The sequence below is a fragment of the Pungitius pungitius genome, chromosome 6 (genome assembly GCF_949316345.1).
Source record: "Pungitius pungitius chromosome 6, fPunPun2.1, whole genome shotgun sequence".
In the NCBI taxonomy this organism is placed as follows: Eukaryota; Metazoa; Chordata; class Actinopteri; order Perciformes; family Gasterosteidae; genus Pungitius; species Pungitius pungitius.
In genome coordinates, this window is record NC_084905.1 from 6774095 (window position 1) to 6796730 (window position 22636).

At 42.1% G+C, this 22636-nt stretch overlaps 1 protein-coding gene across 1 annotated transcript in view; it reads left to right on the forward strand.

Annotated features, from left to right (window-relative positions):
* Positions 1–22335, forward strand: part of spon1b (spondin 1b) — a 63306-nt gene extending 40971 nt beyond the window's left edge. Inside the window, exons 7-16 of the mRNA XM_037451788.2 lie at positions 6875–6939; positions 10135–10336; positions 11860–12000; positions 12581–12656; positions 16052–16234; positions 18022–18192; positions 19751–19918; positions 20617–20775; positions 21474–21776; positions 21849–22335. Of these exons, the coding sequence (XP_037307685.1) occupies positions 6875–6939; positions 10135–10336; positions 11860–12000; positions 12581–12656; positions 16052–16234; positions 18022–18192; positions 19751–19918; positions 20617–20775; positions 21474–21776; positions 21849–22012 (1632 nt within the window). The 3' untranslated portion in view covers positions 22013–22335. The remainder of the gene's footprint in view (positions 1–6874; positions 6940–10134; positions 10337–11859; positions 12001–12580; positions 12657–16051; positions 16235–18021; positions 18193–19750; positions 19919–20616; positions 20776–21473; positions 21777–21848) is intronic.
* Positions 22336–22636: the final 301 nt, after the last annotated feature.

The following is a 22636-nucleotide window of genomic DNA, read 5'->3' on the forward strand; positions in this document are numbered from 1 at the left end:
CGCCTCAGGGTCAAAGCAATTACTGGACCCCCCCCCTCCCTGACCTCCCTCTTCTTAACTCTCCTCTCCATGAAACTCTACTTTTCATTCTCCCCGTTGTTACGGTCCGGCTCCTCGACCGCAACAAATGACTACGGCAATTTAAGGGTTTTCAACAGAAAAGGTTTATTCCAGAACTATAAACCATGCTTTTCACAAGAAGGAACAGTCACAGAAGGAATTTTGGAAAGCCACCATGCACCAGTCGCACCAGGTGTCTTCAGGAAGAATGGGCCCCACAATGCATCAGGCTGGACGTCTCTTAAAGACTGGCTGAATTTGGCCAGCTGCCTCCAATCGGGTTAATGGCCTCACTCTGCAACCTGCAAGACACACACACACACACACACACACGCACCGATGGCAGAGGCCCTGGGGCCATCACACCGCTGACCCGGCTTTCTTTCACCCTTCTTTGACAACCATTGCTGCTTTTTCTTTATCTCCGCTGTTCTTTTTCTTTACCAAACTCTGTCACCCCCCCCCCCCCTCCTAGCCTTTTGGCTTCCTCACGCCAGCGATGTTTTGGTGGCCGACGCTCGTATTTTTGACCATTTGTATTACACCGTGGAACATACCTTGAATTGTAGACTATTTGAAGTTGACTTAAAGTCATAGCTACAAACTTCAATGTTTTTTCACTATTATTTTTTTATTCCACCCAACAATATGCCACAAAATGCTTTTTATATGTAATCCACGTTAGCATCGTGCAAAAAGCACATACAGGGCGATGGGTCCAACAATCGTGGATCCAACAGCCAGGGGAACGCAGTTTGTTCCCCACGTTAGATTGTTTAGTTTGTCGCATATCTTAAGTAAAGGAACCTCCATAGTTATTTAGAACAATCTGTAATCTTTTCCCGTCAATAACTCACCTTGTCAAAGGGTGTCGGTGCCCAGGCGATTCAACATGGTGAGGCAGACCCCTCGCCTTGAGCAATACAAACTCAAAATTCTATTTTTCCCAATGAAATGAGAAGTCAAATGTTTCTTGTTACGTCCTATCTATTCTATGAACATTTTTATAGTTTTTTGTTTGTATATCATTTGTCATTCAATGTTTTTTAGGCTGTTGATAATGTATTCAGAATTCCCTCACGAAAAACATTTGACCCTCAACCTGCCGATCCAATGTTCAGGTCTCTGTGTCACGGTTTGGGTCCATGTCTTGTTCTATTTTGTAGTTTCATGTCTCTTGTGTCCTTGGGGTAACTTCTTCCCCTGTGATTGTCTGCCATGTCCATGATGGTTTCCACCTGCACCTCCCCTGTGTATTTAAGCCATGTTGGTCTCTTGTCCCTTGTCACGTCATTGCATGTTGTGCTTGTCATTAGTTACTAGTTATTCTCTCCACAAAATTTTCCCAATTAAATAATCGTGTTGAGACAAATTCTTTGCTTTATTTTTTAAAAATAAAATAGACAAAGCCATAAAGAAACACTTGAAAGAAGGTTTATGGAAGAAGTTTTGGCGAACGAGATGGACCGTGACACATTGGGGACACTACGTCAGAACTGTGCTGTTAAGGCTTGTATACAATATGCTGTGACAGACAGTAAACTGTATGCACAGTATAAGCTATGAGAGGCAACACTTTACGGAGGATTTTCAGAATGTGGCAAAACCGGACGATACAGAGGAAGCATTCATCCTATATTCAATCATAAAAGTTATCATATCTGTTTCTTTGCTTTTTCCCCATACATAGAGCTTTTCGTAGAATAACCCATCTATTGCACTGTTCCAGAAAATTAAACTGCCACAGGCAATTTCAAAATCAGCACCTCCGCCGCCAGAGGCAAGAACCAGTTCTGAGTTAAGCACATAATGACCTTTGTGATCTTCCCAAATTACAGCTGAGAAAAGCCTGCCGCACACGGAGCCCGCTATAGAAAAAGGTCACGTTCATGTCCTTCAGGGAAAAAGATTACAGGACCTTTTCTTTTTTCCCATCAAACCACTGAATAACAGCGCCAATCATTTAAGGCTCACCTGACTGGAGTGATTGCAAAGGGTTGGCAAGAAATCATTGTCACCACATGCTCCAAATGACATAGAACAGGACGGGGGAGAGAGCGGACAGGACACGGTAGAAACATAGGACCAGAAGAAAAAGGCCCAAGACCCTCATCAGAAGACGCGGCGCTAAATTACAGATTAACAAAACGATCAACCCCCCACTCTTGGCTTCTCTTTTCTTTTCACACACCGTGCGGAAGATCCTGATGGTAATCAATGGTCCTGATGGTTTCAAAGCTTGAGCAGCCTGGTCCAAAAGCCTTCGCGGTGCCATTGGCTCCAGCCTTTTAAAAACATCATCTCCATTTTCAGATCCACTTCAAAACGTAATTTCAAAATATTTTTAAATACTCAGTTCCTATCTTTGCTAAAAAAAATGATTTTTTTCCATTACTGATGAAAATGACTTCTTTTGTCATTCCACAGAATAATCCGATTTCCCAAACAACCCCGTTAAATGCCTCGGTAAAAAAGTAAACAAATCAGCAAGTTGTACCAGCAAGAAGACTTGAAAACGGAATGATCTGTGGCTGTGATTTATTTCACATAAATACAAATGTGCATACGGGCCCGCGCCTCGGTGTTCTGGGCTGGATGCGTTCACGGTACAATAGAACTCATAACTCCACCTCATTTTTCAGCCATTATCAATTGCAGCCATTTCGTTCTTTGTAAAAAAAATAAACAGTAGAGAGAAGACGGAGCACAGCAGTGATCCATGCAGACTAATGTGACAGCGTTTCCTCGGGTGAATGTGTCACATATTACACCTGACACTCTCGTGATGGATTACCAAGCCCTGGGGTTGTAATATCTTGGGAGGGGTCGCGCACACAGATTTGTGCACACTAACAAAATCATTGTGTCACAGGAACACCGCAATGTGCCAAAACAACACTGCACCAACAGAAAGCATGCTCCAAGTCACTTTTTCTCAATTGGGGGTACGTGAATGCACTCCAGTGGGGTACAGGAGATATAAAATTAGCATCCATTAAACATATAGAGAATGAAATAGTTGTTAAATACTTTTTATTCAGTACGCTACTCAATCTCACTATACCAGGATGCTTTGACCTAACCTGGCACACGTCCCCTGCCGTCACCTGTCAATCACTGCTGCCTTGAAAGCTCAAACAAAGGAGTCGTAGTTGAAGCGGAGCAGGGCTGCTGAAAACAAATGTTGTTTCAGTTTAAGAAATTAGACAGTGCTGTGCATTACATCTTTTCAACGGAAAATGCTTCGCACTGCTTATGGGGTACTTGGCTGAAATACATATTTTGTATGGGGTGCATCACTAAAAAAATGCACCGTATTTGTAGACCCTGATATTAAAGTGTTTGACATTTGAGTCGTTGCTGCCATCGTTACCGTTAAGTTGTCAAAGTGCCATAAAATGTAGTTTTAATGTGGGTTGCAGTCATTCTTTTCAACACCGGAGCTCTTATCACGCGTTTATTGTGGTGTATTAAAAATTATGGTGCAAACTGCTGGAAAATAAGCTATGATGGGTAATAGTACAACGGAGACAGGAAGTAACTCATATCTACAGGAGACGCGGTGAAGAAATATCAAGCGATTACACAAATTAGAAATGTTTCAAACGGCAATCTTTACACTGTCGGAGTCAATGAGATGCCACGAAAAAAATCATATTGAATGTTTCATCATTAGATAGTGAATTGGGATTTTCAGCTTGCAAGTCTCCAGGGGAGAGAAAATATGGGCTCTGTTTATTTCAATTCCATGTGTTGGTATGGTGGAACTGAGGTTGTTATTTTGTATTTCACAATTACAGCAGCTAGCTTGAGGGATGAGTAAATGACAATGTAATTGGGCAGATGATACAGCATGGCTCTTGGCTTCATATCCACGTCGCAGGTGGTTGATAAATAACTTACTGAGCTGTAATCGTCGCGCATGTGTTGTGTCACTGTGTAATTACATTTGACAAATGATTGCATCTTGCTAGACACGGGGAATAACAGTCCATTTTCTCAAGGACAGGTTGTCTCATCATGTTGTCACCTTTGGATAAAACCAATGCGTGTGTTCTCAGATTGAAGTGGTAAAAGACATGCCAAGCTGGGTGTTTACAACAAGTTGTAACATGGTGGCCGTGTCATCCATTTGTTCCGCAGCACCCATGCAAACGTAATTGCATTAGTGCAGTGTTGATTTCTTTTATTAGATACATTTTCCCTTAGTCCCCAGGCTCATTTTCCTTCATTAGGCTGACTTTGGAAGGACAATACAGAGCACCATGCTGCTAGTGTCCCTCCAGGCAAAACTTAATTCCGTGATGTGAGCGATTGGTAAAACGGCAGAAGTGAGACCACTGAGGCGATCTGGGAAGGTATCCGTTTGTCCGTTTTGAACTCGTGCACAGGTATGTTTCTATCCAGCCGTCAAGAAAAATGTAGCCCAGAGGGAAAAAAAAAAAAAATCACACACAAAGCTAGATAATATAATGTTTCCATCGTGCAAATAAAGCACTTGAAACAAAACACAATAGTTTATTTGGAAACACTAAACCACCTTTTACCTTAGTGTTGGCCAGGAGTGGCACTACACCCATGTGTAACTTCTTTTGTTAGACTCACCCTTTGCTTGCAGCTTTTCTCGACTTTCACACACATGCCGATTTATGTCCACCAGAACACGAGGGAAAGCATATGTTGTAGCTTAAATGTATAGTTTACATTTGACCCCAAGTTATTATTTGACTACTGTCAGGACGCGGGGTCGAGGGCAAGGAGGGAGGACTCAGATGCGGAGTAATTGTCAAAACTCAAAATCAAAATCGCTCCAACCAAAAAAAGGGGAGGAAGGAGGAGAAAACAAAACAGACAAAACTGGGACCTGGACTGGAAACCACAAACGACTTACTTGACATGGTACGAAACATCGACATGTAATGACGCCACACAAGACAAGAGACTCACAAGGCTTAAATACACAAGGGAGGTGCAGGTGATTGGACACAGGTGGAAACGATCAGGCACGGCAGACAATCACAGGGGAGGACAGGCCAAGGCAGGAAGTGAAGTTACCCAGGAAAACAAGAGACATTAAAACTACAAAATAAGACAAGAAGCAGACCCAAACCGTGACAACTACCTATTTAAGTGAAGTTAAGTTTGTATTGAATGTATATAAATATGCGTAATTGCCTTCTTTAATGTGATTTGACGGTTTCATTAATTTTGTTGCGATAATGCAGTAAGTAACGACATTTCTCAGGGTTAGCTCGAACAGGACCCAGGTGCAGACCAGTTCAGTGGGTGGAAAAGAAAATGTTTAATCAGAGGGTCACTTGGCAAAGATAATGTATTGCACCGATTGTAGGACGTTAAGGGGTCTCTTTTGTTGGGACAAGCAATTTCACAGTGGAAACAATAAAGGACCATAATGTTTCGGTTGGCCATGTCATAAGCCTTGCGAGTAAATAGACAAAGACAACAAAGTGTTGCGTTTAGGTCCCTTGTTCTCATGAAGTCGGCAGAGCTTTACACCCTTGCAAATAAATGCTTTGCTACTTGTCAAAAGCCAAATCCTTTCATGTAATGATTTTTCACATGTCATTTATATCAGCTCACACAAACACTTCATCCATTTGTTCTTGGCCCCTCTGTCAAATTTTTGAACCCATTGTGGCCCGCGAGAAAAAAGTTTGCCCCCCCCCCGCTATAGACCTGTCCTAGGAAGGATATCTAATGGACAACTTAAGTACTGTAAACTAGACTATTATGCACTTGTAGACACTACACAAGGGGTCCCTAGGCCTGAGAAGGGAAGAAAAGGAGTTTAATATGGCTATTAAATGTGACTAAAACTAGACTAAATGTAATTTTCTTCTCATGTCCTTTTTGGTTTTTATTTTTTGAATACATAGCTTGCTTTATACCGGTATCCATTTCCTGTCTAGCGTAACATGGAGACAAAACCGATCCCAAACTAATAGTACCGTTTTAATTGGCCCCATTGAATCAGTTGTAACAGGATCGCAGACAAAAATGGCAGCGCAGCAATCAGAGGGCTGATGGTATCTAGTAATGGTTTTTAAGAAAAACAAAATGAAGAAACAACAACCAAGCTTATTTCCTCGAGAGTGCATTCGCCAAACGAAACGTAACTGCCCGAACAACTATCCAACTTACTTCTCCACCCTGGCGCTCTGAGGGCACGCCCACACTACTCCTCTACCAACATCTTCCCTGCTGGGGAATGTAAAAGGAAAAGCTTTCAAAGGCACTGTGAAAACTTCAATCTACCAGAGAAAAAATAATAATGAATTAGAATAAATCATTTTTTGGAGTTGGGGGGGCATGAAACTGTTGCATGTGTATGGTAAGACTAAAAGATGGAAGTATGAGTGGATGGAAAAATATATAGGCTCTTACTGAACCTGAAAGGGTTCATACAGAATTTGCCATTCAGTTTTATTTAGCTGCAGCGGCACACTAAATCAATCATTTGTAATGCAGCTTTCTGGCAAAGATTAAAGCTTCGTCTGATGCATTTTGGAAGATTATGTGATGTACAGTCCATAATTTGTCCAAAATTCTACAGAAAGAAGATGCAACATGGAGGGATCTTGGCTAGAATAGGACAACATTAAGAAGCCATTTTGTCTTGATGAGAGACTGATAAGAGGCTTTTAAGCCTCGAGAAGTGAAACACACTTTGCTGTCATGTCAAATTGTCAATTTTGGTCAATTCTGCGTCAATGTATTTCTTTTTTTTATGCTATTGAAGTCATTTATTTAGAAACAAATTGCCTAATTTATCCCTCTCTCTTTCTCTTCACAGGGAGATGAAGTGCTTACTGTCATCAAGACTAAGGCTCAGTGGCCGGCATGGCAGCCGCTCAACTTGTAAGTATCACTCATTGTCAATTTCACTGAATGAGAGAGGCCCTTTAGTAAGAAAAAAAACAGGAATCAATCTTTAACTGAAGTTTACATAACGCTATATATCCTTGTTGCCTGTTTTCACTTATTTGGTAAAACTTTAGATTTTCAAAACAATAAATAATATAAGTTTGATTTACTTTTTGGCAGCAGGAGAGTCTTTGAGTCAAAATTAAATTGTCAGTACTGTAATTTGATCTGTACAATGCAAGTTTCGACAGGCACTTTAAAAAATATTTTTACATTGTGTTATAATTGAAGCCAAAAAGGTACTTTTAAAAAAGCCAGCAAAACATCACTCTTTACTTATACATTCCACCTGCTAAAGGTTCTTTTTCAAAAGGAAACTTTAGCTAGGTTGTGAAACAGAAAAGATTGTTGTTTGGGTTGAAATAAGCACAGCCGGCTACCCTGATCTAAGCCTCAGAGGGCTATTGCACAAAACCAGGATAAGGAATTAAGCTGGGATATTCAAGTTATCCTGAATGATTTTAGCTTGGACTTTGTTGCACGAAAGCAGGTTGAATTAAACCCAGCCAAGTAACCATGCCGAAACTGAAATAAAGGCACAATTTGCCGTACTGTCAGAAGTCCTTGGCACACATCTTTATTACCATCCCTGGCCACGGAAGAATGTGTTACATCAAAGAGGATTTCCACAAGATACAGGTGCAGATGCAGGTAACATGAATTATAGATTACAAAAAAGTTTAGATAAATTAAGTGAGCAGTCATCTTGTAAGTCATTTCTAAATTTCTACAAAGTTAGAAATGTAGAAAGATAAAATGGTTTTATCTTGACTTATTGCCAGGATCTTTTGTCAATTCATGTTTGTTCTGTATTAACATTATTTTAGAAAGAAATTTAGAATTAAACACAGCTTAGATTTGTGCATATGGTTGTAAAACATATTCTCGCATTGTGAATAAGGGTTTGATATTAGGCCTAGTCTTTAGTGTAAATTTCCCAAGGAACATTAATTCCCTCTGCTCACTTGTAAAAGTAGGCTAAACAATAATACATTTTATTCAAATAGTGCTTTATATGCTACACAAAGACACTACAGTAAAACCAGCAGCAATAAACAGCAATAAACCGTTCATTTTTTGCATATTATATGCTTCACCTCTGCATAAGTTTCAATAATTAGTTGCTGCTCAGCCGGTGAAAAATATGTCGCACACGTCATCTCCATTTCTGCATCAGTAAATCTGTGACCAATACCAATACTATTAAGAAAGCCCGAAATCCCAGCTATATACAGCTGTCAATCTGCCTCATCAGTTCTTACCACACCAATCAGCTGCTCCCAGTTCCTGCTGTTTTGTTCCACAGCAGAACTTGTTGTGTTCTCCAATAAGGATAAAATCCAACGTGTGTGTGTGCGTGTGTGATTTAGTAGTTTAGAGTTTGGATTTGGATTTTCCTCGACATGTCACCATAATAGAAAAAGGACTAACAAAACCATAAAACAGGAATACAAATATAATGACACAGGATACTGTGTGTAAATACTTGTGTGAGCCTGATGACCAGCTGCCTCGTATCTTAATTTTCCTGAAGCTGCAGCACCGCTTGTCAGACAGCGGCAGCGGAAACCGCCTGTGGTCCAGTGTTGGGAAAGTTCAATTTCCACATGAACTAGTTCAAAGTTCAGTTCACAAATTTTAAAATGAACTAGTTCAGTTCATAGTTCAAACTTCAAAATATTTGAACTAAGTTCACAGTTCCAACTAGTTCAGTTCTTTTTTTGCTGCAAGCTATTATTTTTCAAAATTATGGCCACAGCCCAGAACAACAGGCAGCAATTATTTTATCAGTTTTAACACTGAAGCTATGCATCAGATTTAATCTTCATATCCAATTTTGAATCCTTATCCAACCAGGGTTTACATTACATGAGGGGATTGTTGCTTTAATGTTGCTGTCCATTCACTCCACACCAGCAGCAGCTGCAGCCTTCACCCCTACAGTACATTCTCAAACACATGCTGCTTGAATGGTCTTTTTTAAATAAGGAATAAAAACACGACAGTTATCATTAAGGTGCAAAGGGGTTTGCAAAGAAAAGTCAGATTCCTCCCATCTTCACCGACCTCGTCAGAAACTTCATAAAACTCATTTAAATTATTATACGCCGCCTCTTTGCTACACGCAGCTGTCGCCTCCATGCATTTCTTTTTTTTTGCGACGCTGGTGGCTGGTGTTGCCAGATCGGGTGTTTTTTCCGCCACTTATTAAGGCGCGTTAACGGTGTGTTTTCTATAGAAATCTGGCGCCCCATTCAACGACGTTACCTGAAAGAACGTGCCGTTCACAGACACCACAATGAACGAGTTCACAGTGACGTTCATCGGGCATTAATACAGTACGTTCACTTCACGTTCGCCCCAAATATGAACGAGTTCATGAACTACCGTTCAATGAACGCGTTCTGGCACAACACTGCTGTGGTCAAGGTCACTGATAATTGTGCAGGCTCTACTGCCACAATAACCGCTCTAAATGTGCTGGATGGCAGTCATGTGACATCCAGTCATGTTGATCTTGAACAATTGCGTATAATTCTTAATTGTTAGGATTTCTTTCCTTACACGGCTCGTAAAAAGCCAGGCTGTATAGTCACACAATCTGGCATCTCAGGCACTCTTTGGAACCAGCTCAAGAGCAATTAGAAACCTATCACAATTCTATCCTCCAGCACTACATGGGCACAAACACACACACACACACACATTAATGTACCGTATCTTTCACCAAACATCTGTTTAATTACCCCTCCTAGCGCTGTCTGTCATTTGCGATACATTGTGCCTCTATTGTTTTTACTAATGAGAACCTACATGTGCGCACACACACAACCGCACGTACGATCACACAGTCACTCTGAGCATGAAATATGAGCTCAATTTGTTGCTCAAAATAGCGGTGTTCGCCCGTATGCCTTGGTGAGACGACGTAATAATTAAGATACCGAGGACTGTTTTTCATTCAAAAACTTTAAATTACCTTCTTATTATTTCAGAGTCAGAGGTCTTGACATCAGAGCCATTAGTATTTTACAAAAAAAAATGCTTACTAGAACTGTCTCATTACAACATTTGAAATGGAATTGAATTATCTATTTTATTTTTTTCTTTACCAAACCGTATCACAAGGCGAGCAGCTCCATCAGCTGAGTTTTCTGTTGACCGGACCCGTCACCTAATGAGCTTCCTCACCATGCTGGGGCCTAGCCCAGACTGGAATGTGGGGCTGTCGGGAGAGGACCTCTGCACCAAGGAGTGTGGCTGGGTCCAGAGGCTCGAGACTGACCTCATTCCCTGGGATGCAGGCACCGACAACGGTGTAACATATGAGGTAATCTAGCCTAATGTCACTTGTTAGTTCAAAGGCATTTTGCAAAGGAGCCTGACAAATTTTACATCTAATAGAGGCTTCCAGTTGACGTCGGCCATTGGTTTGTGGGTTGTGCTTTCAAAGCCTGAAGTTTGGAATTCCATTACTGTGGAAAGTGTTTCCCAGAAAACACGTTGTTAATGTTTACCATCAGATAATGCATGTGTTGTACTGTAGAGGAAACCTTAAATCACTGCCACCAATGGGTGGAGACAAGTGTTTAACTTTTTAGAGTCCAACTGTCTCCCACATGATATGAAGGATTCCTTCTGTATCTTTTAACCAGAAGATTAGAGAAGGTATTTTTGATGAAACTTTTAACTACAAAGGGAGTTGTTAACGTTGCAGTTACTTTGCTGTAGATATCTCCTTCTCAGACTTCCTTTGTGGATGTGTTCCTTTAGTCTTATTAAGTACTTTTGCACATGTTTAGTTGGTTTGAAACTTTAAACATTTGAGTGGACCTGAAAGAACAAAGGGAATGATTCACGTTAAGAAACGGAGAAGAAAAGAGGCCCCGTGCCAGATGGCTTACAGGAGAAGTGGTGGCTGCAAATGTGTCCCTCAACCTCACCATTTTTGACCACAGTGGAGTATAAAAGTGTTATTACTTTATAAGCTCTAGTAAAATACTGCCGCTCCACTGTTCTGTTCCCCTTAAGAAAAAACATGTTGTTCTCGTCCTAAACGCCTGTGTAACAGACATACAGACGGTTCTTGCTGCTATTGGATTATTATTCCCACGTACTAAATGTTGCCTCTTTAACTTTGATTACTGTTACCATTATTCAGCGGAACACTTAGACTGCCCTCCCTCAGGTCCTATTTCATACATGGTACAAGAGCAGATGTTTTCTTTTAGGACACCAATGCTAATGTGAGAGGGTGGAAAGACTCTCTCTTCAAGTCATCTGCATTGTTAGCTTGTTATTTCCCTTTTGGTTTCTGCAAGGTTCACTCGGGGCTTGACGTGTTCCAAGCATGAGATTATTTTATGTATAAGGTAATCAAAGCTGCATGAATCAACTTAATTTCTTGGCTAACTCAACTGGCTGTGAAAAAAACTATGACATTAATTGAAACATGTTTTTTCAGTTATCAAGTTTGTAATGGAGCAATATTAGCATTGATTTGGAGTCATGCTCGTGATTGTCTGGAAATCTAACTGTACAGTCAATGTTCACTAAATTCTTGTTTTAGCACTCCAGTGGGACAAATCTTTAACTTAATCCGTCCATTGCGGTTTGAGGACAATATATAGAGCTTCTTTGCCTAAAGCAGCCGCAATGAGCTGGAACGTGCTGGGGCGTTTTTTAGAGCTAAGGGGATTCTGGTGATTATTTTGTTTTTGGCTTGTCTCTGCATGCAAAATCTTCTACATCTTAATTTAATTCATTGTAACTATGAAAAATATTTAATATAGCAGCTTTAACCTTTTTTAATGTCATACTTTTTTGCCCATTTTCCCTTCGACATTTTTTCAGTCTCCCAACAAGCCAACCATTCCTCAGGAGAAGATCAGACCATTGACCAGTTTGGACCACCCCCAAAGCCCGTTCTACGACCCAGAGGGAGGGGCAATTACCCCTATAGCCAAGCTAGTGGTGGAACGAATCGCCAGAAAGGTATTTAAAAGTAGCATGGACGTATTAGTAAAGTCTTACACAATCATGTGGCCAAAATCAGGGTTAAACATCACTTAATAACCAACTCAAGTTACTTTTTAGTTTTGGTTATTCTTCAACTGAGTGACTGAGTGTTGCCACTAAATTTACCCTGTAGCTGATATCTCTAGGTGTGGATGAAACGACTTGAAACTTATGTGAACAAGTCTATGATTTTGTCAATTTAAATACATGTAATTCATGCATCACTTTTGCAGGACTTGCACACCAAGCAACTGTGTCGAAATATCTCATTGTTTTCAAGTTAAAACAAGACTGCTTCATGATGTTGTCAAATTATGTCAACTCTGTTGATCAAACGTACACAGAGGCCTGGAGCTTATTTCAGAAACTAATTGCAATTCAATCATAATTAACACAGCACACAGATCTTCTAACATACCAATGTCACATACACGGCCAATGGGAATCTCGTCAGATAACAGAGATAACAGTGTAATAATCAAAGTGTCATGCTCAAAGAATGTGTCTTTCCATGGTGAACTTTAATACATTTTCTAGTTTTCCTTTCTGTGTGTAGGGAGAGCAGTGCAACGTGGTGCCGGACACCATAGACGACATTGTTGCTGATATTGGACAAGAAGACAAGGAGGAAGGTACAGTCAATGGATACATCCATACAAACGTTTTGGTTATCTGAGTGGAACAAAAGGAATATGCAATTGTTGCAAGTTGGTATGGTGACAGCACACGTCTGAAATTGTCCCAAAGAGAGTTGAAGCAGTTCCAAGGACAGATGGCTGGCTAGAAAGCCACGCAGTCCTTCTCTCGCAGGAGCTACGAAGTGAGAATGTTAGCATAAAAAGCGGCGTGGAATTAGCTAGCTGACTGGATAACTGTTAATTAGTAGCTAGCTAGCTTATTAATGTTGAGGCTTTAATAAGGCTAGCTAACTCACTAGAACATATAATATAATAAATTCACTATGGCCTTGATTGACCGTTCTCTCCAGACTCATTACTGTCATAAGGTGATGCTTTCCTCAAGGTTCTTTTGAACGGTTCAATCTACTTTATATTTGTAAAACATGCACGTAAACCATCACCATATAAACTGAGCGGAGACCTTGGGGACTGCGGAATGCAGGATGCTTCACGACACACACAAAGCTCATTACAGGCCCAACTGGTCTAGATAGACTCACAGATGGGTCAGGTCAGGTAGTCAGACCACGGAAAAAGCAAGCACTGTCTTTTTAAACAAACTTTACATCCGCCATACATCAATCAAGTCTTGACGCTCCTAACTACAATATTTAAGACTGGATACAAAATTTGTCCGCGGTTTTGAGTTTGATCTGTAGTTTAGTAATTAAATACGACGAAGGACGGAACACGAGGATGTTAGGGAGCTGGGGCCACAAGGACCTGGACTCAAAAGCAGACTCAAGGCAGGGTAGTCAGGGGCGAAAAATGTCTTTACTTCAGGCAGGGGTTCAGTACACGGGTAGACAGAGCAGGGGGATCCATCCAAATTGGCAGGCAAAGGTTGACAGAAATGGGTCAAAATTCAGCAGGCATCAGCTCATGCTCATTGGAAAGAAGAGACAAACTCGCACAGAACAAGCCGTCGGCACAGACTAAATACACAGGGAAACGAGACACAGGTGAAAACAATAAGGGCGGGGCTTGCAATCACAGAGGGCGGCGGCACACAGGGGGGAGGTGTCTGAAACGAGAGGGTGAGTGACAGAAAACAACCCATGACACCAACAATGCCCCAGTCTGGGTGTTACAGAGAAGTCTTCATTTAATTTTTGAAGCTAATTAGCATACTTTTGGGAGCAGGACCACGCCTCCAACACCCTTCTTCCGGTATTCCCATGAATCCCTTTCAACAGATCGGACACAAAAATGACACTCTTAAATGATTTAAAGTCATGCCCAACCGCCATGCCAACTGTCAACAACAAGGTAAACACCGGTTTGCATCCCGATGATGCCATCGCACAAAACACGTCGAAACGTCAGCAATTCAGTTAAAGATAAAGTAAATACAAATCACCCAGTAGTAACAGCTCATTGCACCAGATTGCCCTGTCTCACATATGCAGCCTTGTACTCTTTGCATGGCTTACCCCCAGATCTTTCGTAGTCTCACTTTTGGGCCACCATAATGGTTCAAAAAACATTATTCTTCCTTGCCTTGGTTATAGACATGGAGGCAACACTCAGCCCAGCACTTCCTATAGTGCATTGCAACACCAACTGGAAATCCTACCACCCAGAGGTGTCAAGTAATGAAGTACAAATACTTTGTTAAGTAGAAATTTTGGGTATCTATACTTTACTGGAGTATTTATTTTTCAGACACCTTTTTACTTCTACTTCATACATTTTCATGTAAATATCTGTACTTTCTACTGCTTACATTTTAAAAATAGCCTTGTTACTCATATTTCATTTTGGCTTGTTTTCCACCTTGTCGTTGTTCGAAAACACACAGACAAAAAACGTATCCGAATCAATCTCGCCATCCGTATAGAGTGAATTTGATTGTGGTTGGATGAGAAGTATAAACATTTACCATTCAGACACCCTATTGGTTTTCCCCGCATGCACCTCAGATGACGTAAATCGGAGTGACGCCAGGTGGTAAGATCTTTTTTCAGAACGGAAGGTTGCGGTGGTCGGTTCCTCCGCTGCCAGTTGAGTGTTTCCCTATCATTATAACAGCGTTGCGGCCCCCAACCCCCATGAAGTAGTGACCCTATAGGGGAGACACTGCAGTCTACCTTATCAATGGGAACAGCGAGTGTGTTCTACGACTTGTCATTTAGCCGTCACTGGAAAATGGGTTTTGGTTTTAATTGTTTGTAAGCATGCATGTCCCTCTAGCATTGCCTCTCTGAATGTCGCCATATTTCCAGTCTTTGATGAAATTTCTTTCCCTTACAATACTTTTAATAGTTTTGAAACCAGTACTTTAATACTTTTACCTGAGTAAAAAGCTTGAGTTGATACTACTATTGAAGTATTTTTAAAACCTAGTATCTGTACTTCAGGGCCATTGTCTGGTCGTGACAAATTGTCAGTATTTACCTGCAAAATATAACAACATCACACACGCAACCTAACCTAATAAATAGAAAAACCATAACAGAGAACATTTAATTTGCAACCCTTTTACTCAAAAATGTTATTTTGTTATTTATAAGTCTTTTGTATAAGCCAATAACCCTTGTAAAAAAAAATGACGCCTTCCACACTGTCAATTACTTGAGGGAAATTTATTTGAAAGCTTCTTTTTGATATTTTACAGAAACTGTAATCGAAATATGCAGAATGTAGCCCAGGGAAGTGTGTCAAACAAACACATCAGGCAAAATTTGCCTTATTTACGCTATCCAAGTAATTTCAATTATCTAACAAAAACATAAAGGAGCGCCATGTTGTTTTACAAAACATAACCAAATAAGTTTGTAGTGTGTATGTTTTGGTTGGACAATACATCCCACATGCTAGTTATTTTCTAGCACAAACCAGTATCAGCGCTCTGACCTTAAATAAAATGAGCCATTCACTTCTTGCTTGTTAACAAGCAGATGGGGTAAAGAAGAAGACAGACCAGTGCATGACCTTGTTTTTGTAGTACATCTGCGCTTTGAGACAATTTTAAGTGGCCTCGGGAAGGGTGCCGCATTTTGCCCACTTGCAGAATTGCAGAACAGGAACTGAACCTGCTCAAAGTTTGTCCCTGAGGCCGGACGGTTTATTCTCTCTTGAATCTCTCATTTACTCTGGCTCTCTGAACCCCTGAGAGAATACTTTAAATTGAAGCATGTCCCCCTGCTACTTCTAAGTGCTCCAGCTTATAATTGGGCAAGACATTCACAAATGTCCCCCACCCTTACAGATGTCACTGTCGGTGGTCTCTCGTGGTCCAGTACCTGCAGTAATCACCTGTGGGTACGATGTTAAATTATCAGTGTCAACCCAACAGACATATCATAATGGCTCTTTTTCCTTGTTAAATCCTGTGTTTCTCACAGATGACACACCAGAAACGTGCATCTACTCAGGGTGGTCTCCCTGGTCAGCCTGTAGCAGCGCAACATGTGAAAAGGGACGCAGGATGAGGCAGAGGATGCTGAAGGCCCAGCTGGACCTCAGTGTGCCGTGTCCCCACACCCAAGATTTCCAGCCCTGCATGGGGCCGGGATGCAGCATTGAGGGTAAAAACATATACACATTCAAATTTGTATACACACACTATACATATATCATCTAGAACTTATAAGATATATATATATATATATATATATGTCAAACTTGCAGCCCGCAAAGATGACTTTGCTATTGTGAGAACTACAGCGGTCGCTTCTGATAGATGAGAGGCTCGCTGTGTTTTTTTAATTCTTCAAATCGATTCGTTTTGCACGGCCAGCTCTCGTGATGTCTACTAGTCATCGAACGAGTGCAGCTCAGTCTGTAAGGTTGACCGAGCTTCATACGCACACAATAAACAAACTCTGTCCGACCCATACATCAATATATAAAACAGCAATACTTTATTACTCCGGAACCCTTCTTTTGTTTTCATTTGGCGCACTGTTAGCATGGGGTGGAATGAGGTGAGGGTACGACACCCAGAATTGATTAATTTTCCTGGGATTCTGCTCTCCGTAGGCCTCATTTGGGTTTGGAGATACCCGTATCTTTTATCAGTACTCCGCTCAGTTCCGCTTAATTAGGCCACAGCCGGAAAGCAATACCGCTCTCAGGTGATCTCTCAATACAATTTTAATAACAATGTTCTGTTATGTCACAATCGTCTTGACTGACTCTCAGTATCTGTACTCGGGCTCCCCCCCCTCAGGAGACGTGTTTACTGAGACGGCTTATTAGACGGTTAGACTCTTATAGTAACTCCCCCTAAGTGAGGGATAGGAAGGCTAATAGTGATATAAAATACAGCAAAGTGAATCCTTGTTAACGCCAGTGAAGCTGAAGTTCCCTTTTTAGCTGATATACGAGCCAGCGGTCATACATATTGACTTCCAGTCCATCAGGCCCATGCTGTGAATAGAACTGCCCTTCAGGCAACTTGCCTCATTAAAAAGAGAGCCAAAGCGGATCCTGAAGAGGAGCTGTTTTTGCAAAGTGGCTGCTCCGAGACGATTTTACAGACATTAATGCAGGAAACTGTTAAAAGGGAGTCAGGTGCAGATTGTAAGGTAGGAATATACTGTAGCTGGAGCACCTGGGTCCAAACAGGTCTCTGAGGGCGAGGCCAATGTTTGTAGTTCCAGGTCCACCCAGTTAGTGAGCCCATTGACTTCAGGTACAAAGACTTAAATGGAAGAGCGTGCTATAATCATGGATCTCTCCAGCTGTGGAAACATTTTAAACCTATAAAATAATCAAAGCAGATATTATCCCACCAACACCTAAAATATATGACAATGCACATAAAGTTTCTCCTTTACACCAAAACCACCATTTCTCCAAAGATGATGAACACCAAAATTGTAAAGTAGGTGTTTTGAAAAGGTATCTGCTAAATCCATGTAACATGAAGAGCATCATATACCCGGTGGAGAGATTCAGAATAACGGACTATACAATGGATAGGAGTTCAGTGTACACATTAGATATGGAGCACAACGTCACAGTCACAAACTATGTCCTTTGAAAATTTCACAAAGAATATAATATCCTCAAGGGAGGGAACCACTAAGGCACCTATCCTCATCATAAAAATAAGTCTTCCATTCTGCTCATCGTGGCTGCCACTGGCTACACCCAAGGCAACAGATTTTCAATTTGCAGAATCTCCAGTTCGCTCCAATGCGCTCGTCTTGAGCTGAATCGTTTTGTTTCACACACCAGCTATGATATCCTTTTCTTCTAGGGGGTTTTCACAGCTCAAGCACGAACCCAGAACCTTTCATTAATAAAACATTAAAGCGAAATGGCTGTAATGTGAGGATGTTCTCTCTTGCTACTCTCTGGTGGACAGAGCCATCGACGTGTATGATGTCTGAGTGGATCAGCTGGTCGGCCTGCAGCGTGTCCTGTGGGATGGGGATGAGGTCTAGAGAGCGTTACGTCAAACAGTACCCTGAGGATGGCTCGCTCTGCCAGCTCCAGACTGAGGAGACGGAGAAGTGTGTCGTCAACGAAGAATGCTGTGAGTCTTTTTCTGATTGTTCCCCATTATGCATATGTGAGTAGTGTGTATATATATACACTCACCGGCCACTTTATTAGGTACACCTGTCCAACTGCTCGTTAACACTTAATTTCTAAGCAGCCAATCACATGGCGGCAACTCAGTGCATTTAGGCATGTAGACATTGTCAAGACAATCTCCTGCAGTTCAAACCGAGCATCAGTATGGGAAAGAAAGGTGATTTGAGTGACTTTGAACGTGGCATGATTGTTGGTGCCAGAAGGGCTGGTCTGAGTATTTCAGAAACTGCTAATCTACTGGGATTTTCACGCACAACCATCTCTAGGGTTTACAGAGAATGGTCCGAAAAAGAAAAAACATCCAGTGAGCGGCAGTTCTGTGGGCGGAAATGCCTTGTTGATGCCAGAGGTCAGAGGAGAATGGCCAGACTGGTTCGAGCTGATAGAAGGGCAACAGTGACTCAAATAACCACCCGTTACAACCAAGGTGGGCATAAGAGCATCTCTGAACGCACAGTACGTCGAACTTTGAGGCAGATGGGCTACAGCAGCAGAAGACCACACCGGGTGCCACTCCTTTCAGCTAAGAACAGGAAACTGAGGCTACAATTTGCACAAGCTCATCGAAATTGGACAATAGAAGATTGGAAAAACGTTGCCTGGTCTGATGAGTCTCGATTTCTGCTGCGACATTCGGATGGTAGGGTCAGAATTTGGCGTCTACAACATGAAAGCATGGATCCATCCTGCCTTGTATCAACGGTTCAGGCTGGTGGTGGTGGTGTCATGGTGTGGGGAATATTTTCTTGGCACTCTTTGGGCCCCTTGGTACCAATTGAGCATCGTTGCAACGCCACAGCCTACCTGAGTATTGTTGCTGACCATGTCCATCCCTTTATGACCACAATGTACCCAACTTCTGATGGCTACTTTCAGCAGGATAAAGCGCCATGTCATAAAGCTGGAATCATCTCAGACTGGTTTCTTGAACATGACAATGAGTTCGCTGTACTCAAATGGCCTCCACAATCACCAGATCTCAATCCAATAGAGCATCTTTGGGATGTGGTGGAACGGGAGATTCGCATCATGGATGTGCAGCCGACAAATCTGCGGCAACTGTGTGATGCCATCATGTCAATATGGACCAAACTCCCTGAGGAATGCTTCCAGCACCTTGTTGAATCTATGCCACGAAGAATTGAGGCAGTTCTGAAGGCAAAAGGGGGTCCAACCCGTTACTAGCATGGGGTACCTAATAAAGTGGCCGGTGAGTGTATATACATATATATATCTATATATATATATAGATATATATAATGAGCAAAATGCATTTCTATTGTTCTTTCTTTATCTAAATAGGTAGATAGTAGGAAATGGTGATTTGTGCAGTAATAAAGAAAATAAAGTAGACTTTGACAGGTTATTGTGACAATGAGTCTAAATTTACGAGCACAGTTCATTTAGGCGGCAGTACTCCAAAAACTGGACGTCTTCGTGGCGGAACATGGGCCCACCCACTAAATGTGTTTTTGGTGCGGTGTCCTTCTCTGCAGCACCCAGCAGTTGCGTGGTGACCGAGTGGGCTGAGTGGGACCCCTGCAGCGTCACCTGTGGCTTGGGCATGAGAAGACGCGAGCGCATGGTGAAGATGCCCCCTACAGACGGATCAATGTGCAAGACAGAGGTGGCAGAAGTGGAAAAATGCATGATGCCAGAATGCCGTGAGTGAATTGTGTTGTTTTTTTCACCAGAGCTCAACATTAAGATCTCAGGAACGCCCTGCAGGGGAACTTCTTTGAATTATAGAAGTTGGTGGTCAAAGGTCATGTTCATCCCCTATCGTCATGAGAGCAATATCTCAGGAGCCTGGAGAGTATTTAGTTATGTCCGGTACAACAACCTCTTGCTGCATTTTTAACTAAACAGTTCAGATGAGTTCAAGAAGTTTGTTTTTTTCTGTTTCCATCAACAAATGCTGTCGTTTGGTGCCCTTTGGTCCAGGTTAAAACACTGATTGGTCAGAGATATCACGAGAGCGACGTCCTTTTTTTAGGTATCCAAGCTTCCGTCAATATTGGCAGCAATTTTTTATTCACTACACCCAGTTTGTTCGCAACACCTTGTACACTACAGCCTATGATTTAAGTGTTCGGTCGCCGCCTAATGGGAGTCGAGTCGTGCTATTCATAGGAAAAACCTTCTCTGACTCAAGGATCAACTGATTTAAATGGGATGGTTGAATGTCACGGGGACCTCACAAAACCCAGCTGTGGCCAAACTCAAACAACAAAGAGGATAAAATGATGAAGATTTTTGTAAACACACTTGAGCTTGAGTTTTATCATATTAGATTTTGTGTGGGTTTTCTGGTTAAGTAATAATTAGACCATTAAACGGCAGCATGCGTGCTTGTTTGCAGACAGCTTCCCGTGCATGCTATCGCCCTGGTCCGACTGGGGCGAGTGCAGCGTGACGTGTGGGCGGGGCTTACGAACACGTCAGAGGATGCTGAAGTCGGATCCCACCGGGTGCTCCGAGGAGCTGGAGCAGACAGAGAAATGCATGCTGCCAGAGTGCCGTGAGTACCTGCAGCCGCTCATTAAATACCAGAATGATAGAAATGATATTTATTTGTACATTCATCAAATTGTTAATTTTGAGTTTTTCTTTTTCATTTATTTCCCGTTTCACTTTTTGATCACGTTTAAATTTTCTCTGGTCGTCTGTGATATCTACTTTTAACCCTACGAAGAACAAAAAATGCTTTTGGCTGTTCAATCATTTATATGCTAATAATGACAATTTGACTGAATAAGATTTTACTCAGCTCTGTATTTGTGTCTTTTTGGTGTTGATTTCCATTCATAGCAGTGATGCTGCCTTTATTGCTTTTTGCCTACATTATTGAGGACGCAACCATTTGGTTTGAATAAACTTTATTGGTCATAAGGTTTTCCTGCATGTGGTTACGTAGTGTGAGTTCTCACAACGAGATTTCACATGGTCCCGTGGTCATTCATAATGGAACTGATAATCGTGTAACACTGCATGTGACTCCATCGACCCTGAATCATCTCAGACAAGATCACTTGAGTTTTCTGTAATAATTGAATGAGAGATAGAGTGAAGGGCAGAGGAGACAGTTCAAATTGGAACATGCACCAGTGACAAACGTGATTTTGAGATCTCATTAGAAGAAATATGCCACAAAATGTTCCCTGGGCTTCTATTAGTTCCTTGACTTTTTAATTGCGTGTCCTTCGTTTTCCCTTCCAGCCACTGACTGCATGGTCTCTGAATGGTCCGAGTGGTCTGAGTGCAATAAGTCCTGCGGCAAAGGACACACCATCCGGACCCGTATGGTCAAGCTGGAGCCTCAGTTCGGGGGCAGCGCTTGTCCCGAGACCATCCAGAGGAAGAAGTGCAAAATCCGAAAGTGCCGGACGAAAGCGAAAGAGGAGAGAGGAGGAGGAGCAGGAGGAGGAGGAGGAAGTAGGGGCACAGGCGGAAGGGCAGGAGGGGGTCCGAGAAGGAGACGAGGCAAACAGGGAAGAGACGCTGTGGCCGAGGAGCAGCCAGGTTAGTTGGGAACAACCCGTCACGTTGGCTTTGAATGCACGAGACCCCCACGTTGAGACGTTTCTGTTTCAGGTTGCAGGATGCAGCCGTGGACTGCCTGGACGGACTGCACCAAACTGTGCTCGGGGGGGATCCAGGAGCGCTTCAGGAGCGCAAAGAAAAGAGCCAAAGGTGCCCTGGCGGCCGGTTGCAAGGACCGAAAGGAGGTCCGCGCCTGTAACGTCCATCCCTGCTAGGGGGTTTGGGGGTAAAGCGGTGTTACTACTGAGCAACAGAGGAGCGGGGGGGGGTCGGAGGTGGCGCCGGGTTAAATGCTTGAGGCAGTAAAATATGGGTTTGAGTTTTGTGTACAGGGAGGTGAAAGGGGAGAGGATGGCCGAGTTTGAAACTTTTGGTTACAAGGGATGAGTTGAGGTAAGAGGAGGACATGATATGTTTAGTAAAGCCGCTGTAGGCATTTAGTTTCCAGGGCTTACATTTAACATGGTATCAGAGACAAAAGTCTGTGTCCTGCAACAAAAAAAAAAACAGATATAAAAAATACACGAAAAAACTACAGTAGATCTACTATTTAGGGTGAGAACTTGTGCAAACACAAGTAATGCTGCCATGCTAGTGTTGGCCAATGACATGACTACGGAACAGTAACTGGATAAACTTAAACTCTCTGCTAAATCCTTAACAATCGAAATTGTAAGGATTTTTCTCTTTTTTGCAAGACATGGATGGACGCTCCCACAGGCAGTCTCAAAAGACTAGTGGATGTGCTCTTATATCTAAGAAACACTTATAAACGACACTACAATGTAAGTACTAAAAAAAAATCCTTCCCCCTAATAGGCAGGTGCGTTTAAATAGAG